This window comes from Betta splendens, chromosome 6 (genome assembly GCF_900634795.4).
Source record: "Betta splendens chromosome 6, fBetSpl5.4, whole genome shotgun sequence".
NCBI classification, from domain to species: Eukaryota; Metazoa; Chordata; class Actinopteri; order Anabantiformes; family Osphronemidae; genus Betta; species Betta splendens.
This window is the reverse complement of record NC_040886.2, coordinates 13,136,073-13,142,406: the sequence shown is the minus strand read 5'-3', so window position 1 is coordinate 13,142,406 and position 6,334 is coordinate 13,136,073. Positions and strand designations below refer to the sequence as shown.

Below are 6,334 nucleotides of genomic sequence, written 5' to 3'. Positions count from 1 at the left end.
TTGACACTAACTAACTTTTATTAATTGATCTGTCATTTGCAGGCACTCCTCGTTACAGCTGTAAGATGAACACCAACACAACCTATCTTGTCGTCGGCAGCTGCAGGTCAATTGAGCCTGTGGACATCAAAAGCTGTGAGGGATCCTGTGAAGCATCATCAACAATGTAAGATATAGCATCAATGATAACAGGGATATGTGTATCACAAGAGTAACATCACAAGTTACACTAACATTGCCTGTTCACATTTCATTCATAAAAATGTATTCACACTAAACAGCACTTGACTGACACAGAACCTGTCTGAAATGTCATTCACAGGTACTCTGCAGAGAGCAACAGTTTGACGCACTCATGCAAATGCTGTAAAGGAATGCTCACCAGTAAAAAGACAGTGAAGCTACAGTGCACCGGTGGCATCAAGAAAGATCACACTTACATTTCAGTGGACAAGTGTGGTTGCCAGGTTGCTAAATGTTCTGAGCAATAGACATAAAGACTTCACTTCACTAATATTTACTATACTCTGTAATTTCAACAGCCTAAATAATGGAAAATACATTTTGCAAATACATGATGCCATCTTTGCTACTATGAGTTAAAACAGTAAAGATGATGTGGTCTGTGAATGTATTATGAGGAGGCTGACTTCTGATACCAGCACATGTGGGTGTCCTGACATCTTTTTTAGCTTTTGAAGAGATCCTTACGAACTGTGTGATTTGGTCTTCACGGTTTTCCTATTTTTTCTTAAAAATAATTAATTAAAGGTGACAGATTTTGATGTAAATTGATGCACATTCTACCTTGACAATCAAGCGCTGATTTCAATTGTTTTCATTATTTGAATCTTTGTAATTAATAAAATTTCTAAGTTCATGCATGAATTTGTGGTCTTGTTTTCATTTTTTGGTAAATTCTTAAATACCTTTAACTTGAAGATATTCAGTAATTTATTGCTGAAAAAAAATTTTCATTTTGCAATACTGAATTTCCTAAAGCCTGTTCGTACACCACACTGTCACTACAGAGTGCTCATCTGTAGCCATTTTGCACCAACCTTCATACAATTTAGTGACATCTTGTGGAGAAAGTGGAGAAAATGATATTAAAAGGACACATAACTGACCTTTTACAGTAACAAGTAAAAACTGCAATAACATCACTAAATTTGTGAATTATGTACAATAATGAATCCAGTTATTATGAAAGTGAAAAGGTAGTTGAAAGTTGAAAAGGTATATTAGAACATTGTAAGTACCTTAGATGTGTAGATACACTTTTTATTTTCTACAAAAAAAACAAAATCATGGTATGAGTGGTTTTATAAAGTGTAATTATAAAAAGTCAAAATTTCTAATGTAGTAGCAGAATAATAAAACTTTGTTTTAAACAACAAAAAGTTTGTTTCGTGAATATTATTTTACCTGCTCTAGCTGGAACGTTTTTATCTGTTGATCCCACCGGAACATTTTTAGTGTAACACAGCTCGGCAGTCATGTCGGCACTGAAGTCGGGGCGCTCGCTGATAGATTAGTCACAATTGAGTTTAATGCATACTGTAGATTTTATATATAAAGATACAATTATTTGAGATTATGCGTTGAGATAAAGCGAGGTATTTGTTGCCGTGTTGATTTATTTTGAGGTAAAGTAAGTTTTCTGCTCACTTCTCCCTCAGCCTTTCTCTTCTTGAGCGTTGTCGTTAGCTAACGTTAACGTACCACTGGTTAGCTAAGTTAAAATAAAAGCGTCATCAGTGTGTTTCTTAACGTTATCCTGTATTATCCGGTAGATGCGGACACTGATTCAGAATCATATACAGTCAGTTAAACTGTTCGTATTTCATACAAAGTCCTTCACTTCTTTTCCTGCTACCGTTGATGTTGCTAATATTAATTCAGCCAATAAACGGCAAGTAGATAGATTTTAAGTTAGCGCACATTTACTGAAGTCCTGGTTATCCAAAATATACATATGTCTTACATAGCATGATAACTGGTAACAGTCACTGAGTGACAGTTTGTATCTGCGCAGATCTTATTTTGAGCCATGGCATCGCTGTCAGAAGAGGTTCTACTGGTGGTGAAAAAAGTTCGCCAGAGGAAACAGGACGGTACTCTTTACCTGATGGCTGAACGTATAGCCTGGGGTCCAGAGGGCAAAGACCGCTTCACAGTCAGCCACTTATATGCAGATATTCGATGTGAGCAATGGAGACTAATTAAATTACAACTGCCACTTTCACAAATACTGATATAGTTTTATTTTTTCATTTCTGCTATACAGGTCAGAAAATCAGTCCAGATGGGAAATCCAAAATTCAGCTGCAGCTGGTCCTTCACACTGGTGAGAGCACTACATTCCACTTTGCCAATGAGAGCAGTGCACTCAAAGACAGAGATGCAGCGAAGGAGCTGCTGCAGCAGCTGCTACCTAAATTTAAGAAGAAAGCCAACAAGGAACTGGAAGAGAAGAACAGGTGAGAATGGGCTTGTTTCACAATGCTGCCCTAAAAGGATATGTGTGGTCATGGCATGAAAATATAAAAACTAAACATGACTTTGGTCAGTTAACTCCTATTCACTAAAGTGTAATGCAGTGTATTCCTCTGGTGTCACTCTTATATAATTGCACACCAAATTGATCTCAAAGAATCAAAATAAAGGCTAATTTAAGATAAAGGCATTTATCGTCACATTTTGGATGTTTACAAAAGGGTTGCTCTGTAACCACTCCTTTCTTTACATACCTGCTGTCCTTGTCAAATCTATATTTGAATTTAATGGAAATATTTTAAAATGTGTTTTATACATTTTTTTTCTTTTCTCATTAGGATGCTTCAAGAAGATCCAGTGCTCTTCCAGTTATATAAAGATCTTGTAGTGAGTCAGGTGATCAGTGCTGAGGAATTTTGGGCCAACAGATTTGGAGGCATAAACAACACAGACCCTGCATTATGCAACAGTAAACAGGAAGTTGGTATATCTGGAGCCTTTCTGGTGAGTTTTGAAATCACAGTACTTTTAATAATTACTTCTAATTAAATAATTAACATCTTAAGCTGACAACACATTATTGTATTGTATCATAACATTAACAAACTTCATTATTATGCATTACAGGCAGACATTCGACCCCAGACAGATGGATGCAATGGATTAAGATATAATCTGACTGCTGACATTATTGAATCCATCTTCAGAACATACCCTGCAGGTAAAAAAAAAAATCCACTTTGAAATTAGCCTATACGTGGCAACACTGATAATGAACTAGGAAAAGAACAACTAATATTAAATGTACAACTGCTGCTCTTTATTAGATGCTCACAGGTTTGGACTGAATATTAATGTGCCAACTTCTGTTGTACCTACAGTGAAGCAGAAATATAATGAAAATGTGCCTCATAATCTGACGGAAAAGGAATTCTGGACCCGCTTTTTCCAGTCCCACTATTTTCACAGAGACCGCCTCAACACAGGAACACAGGATATCTTCTCAGAGTGTGCCAAGCAGGATGAAAAAGGTAGGAGTTGCAGTCGATGTATTAAGAGAATATTGCAGTAAATTACTTCGGTTACTATTTTTAAAAATTTCTTGCAGGGTTAAAATGTATGGTGGTTCAAGGAGTGAAGAATCCTTTGGTCGATCTCCTGTCATTAGAGGATAAATCATTAGATGAGGTAAGGTAAACTACCAGCTGCACAAATATTACATTTCCTCATCTTTCTTCATCCTCAAACCATTTTTGTGACAAAGGGTTATGGAGTTTGCACGACGGTTCCCTCAACTTCCAATGCGAGCAGGACGCTAAAGGAGAGCAGCAATTATGCCATTATAAAGCGTTTCAACCATCACAGTGCCATGGTGCTGGCAGCAGGGTCACGCAAAGGGTACAAAATACAGTTTAAAACCTACCCACTCAATGTGTTTAGGGTTTAAATAACTAATTTATTACTGTTATTCTTAACTTACCTTACCTCTAAGCTTTTTTACTTATTTTTTACTTATTATAGGGAAACAGACCAAACTAGCGAGACGAGCAGTACAGATGGAAACTCAAGGGATTCTGACTTTTTTCAGCCTCCTGTAAAGAAGGTACAGTATGAAGACTTTGTAAAAAGCACTATAAAATATAGGTTTCAAAAATAGCTTTATCAAGCTAATTCACATTTCATATTGGGAATTGACACTTTTTTAGGTCAAATTACAAGAAGCCATAGAATATGAGGATCTGCAAAGAGAAAACAGACCAAAAACGGTGGCATTAAATCTCAAAAAATCAGACAGGTACTGTTTTAATTTTTTTATAGATTAATACCACACTGTTCATTTTTGTATGATTCCAAATAACTCTAAGTTATAGCTCTGTAAGTATTTTTGGGCTTTTGCAGACACAATTCAAGTGAGCACTTTCTTCTGCTGTTAACTCTCCTTTTCCTTCCGTTGACTTCATAATTTTTCAGTGTTTTTTTTTTTTTTTTTTTTAATCAAAAATGAGAAGAAGTAAAATTCATTCTGAAAATAATTTGGCTCTGTTTTTTTAAGGTATGCTCATGGTCCTGTGCCACTTCAGTCCCAACAGTATGCAACAAGCCAGGACATCATTGACTCAATCAACTGCATCCAACAGGAGATGGCCAACTACAAGCCCAACCTCACTCAGGTTAGATCATACACAGTCAGTCAAGGTCAGGTTTAGAAGGATGTGTGCCGTTTCATTCAGTTACACATTAGCCTTGCATTAGTCTTGTGGGTGTCAGTTAGATGGTGTCGTTATACTGGAACATTTTATTAAGATTTTTTTTCCTCCTTTTCCATTAATGATTTGCGCAATATTATCTACAGGTGTTGTCCAGTTCAGCAGCTAGTTCTGCCATAGCAGCTCTTTCTCCAGGGGGACTCCTGATGCAGGCAGGAGCCCAGCAAGCCATAAATCGTAAGTGTGTTTCTAATTCCCAATAAATAAATGTGACCCAGATAGACACACAGGCTGCTGTTTTCATTTTATTGTTCTGAGTATGAATGTTATGTAAATATATATATATATATATTTTTAATTGTTATTTGAATGTTTTTCCAGAGATGGTACCTTCTGAGGTTCAGGGAGAGCTGAAGCATCTTTACATAGCTGTTGGAGAGTTGTTGAGACACTTCTGGTCCTGTTTTCCTGTTAACTCGCCGTTTCTGGAAGAGAAGGTGACTATTCTTTAAATTATAGGAATTAAGGTTAAAACACAGTTACTGTTTGATATTCATGATTTTAGCAATGTGAACATTAAGTTACACTTTTAATAATTTTGAATGACTGATAGACCAGTATGCTTCAGAATGTAATTAAAACACAGTGTACATCATGATCTGCTTCATTAGAATGTTTTTATTATTTCCCTGTGGTTCTGATTCTTTTCATGTTATTCAGGTAATAAAAATGAAGTCAAACCTCGAGAGATTTCAGATGACCAAGCTTTGTCCTTTTCAGGAAAAGATTCGGCGTCAGTACTTAAGTACAAATGTAAGTCCTTGTGTAATAATGACATCGTGGGTTAATAAAGCATCTGGCACTTGCAGTGAATATTTGATGCTTTCACAGCTCACCGGGCACTTGGAGGAGATGTTGCAGAAAGCTTACAGCAAGTTTGACATCTGGCAAACCCGTCGGATGATGAGGAAAACCTGAGTTCTGCTGGTTGATCATAAAGAGGACAAGGAAAACATTAAAGTATATGGACAAATGAACTGTGATGGTCCAGACTGCTGTAAAGAGACTACAGAGCACAGTCTAATGGACCACGGTTCATAAGGATGCAATGATGAGGATATAGAGGGACGCTGCTACATCCCCAAATTTTAGAAGAGACTACCTGCATCTCAGTCACCAATAACTGTTTTCATTTATTTTCTCAATGGTTGAAATATTGGTGGCTGTAATGGTTAAACATGCCTTTTAAAATGTCATAACCAGACGGAAATCGGAAATATGCTCTCAGGACAAGCAGCCGAGGTGTGAGATGCAAGCAGAGGACTGTCATCGGTGCACAGTGCCAAGACTGAGAGCTCAGGCGTACGAGGAGCTCCTCTGTCGAGTTCCTGGAGATCTGAAGCCAAACGGGGAAGTGAATATAGCAATACTGTTAAGACATTAACGTACAAGTGCATTAGTGTGTGTACGTGTCACTCAGATCACACTCGCTGGTCTTCAATGTCTGCACTGGACTCAAAATTTAACCTGAATAAAGTGACACTTAAAGTTTTGTTCATGTCTATACAAACATTTGTATTTCAGTCAGTATGAACTCCAATGTTTTGTGTTTAAAAGGAGATTACACG

General features: G+C 37.0%; 1 protein-coding gene across 1 annotated transcript; it reads left to right on the top strand.

Annotated features, from left to right (window-relative positions):
- Positions 1–1,473: 1,473 nt before the first annotated feature.
- gtf2h1 (general transcription factor IIH, polypeptide 1) lies at positions 1,474–6,259 on the top strand. Its single transcript, XM_029154210.3, has 15 exons — positions 1,474–1,649; positions 2,039–2,207; positions 2,291–2,483; positions 2,838–3,003; positions 3,127–3,220; positions 3,381–3,530; positions 3,608–3,687; positions 3,764–3,897; positions 4,021–4,102; positions 4,206–4,294; positions 4,553–4,670; positions 4,853–4,943; positions 5,088–5,203; positions 5,427–5,519; positions 5,598–6,259. Exons 2-15 carry the CDS (start codon positions 2,054–2,056, stop codon positions 5,682–5,684), a joined length of 1,647 nt encoding a protein of 548 aa, XP_029010043.1. The 5' UTR covers positions 1,474–1,649; positions 2,039–2,053; the 3' UTR covers positions 5,685–6,259.
- The last annotated feature ends 75 nt before the right edge of the window (positions 6,260–6,334 follow it).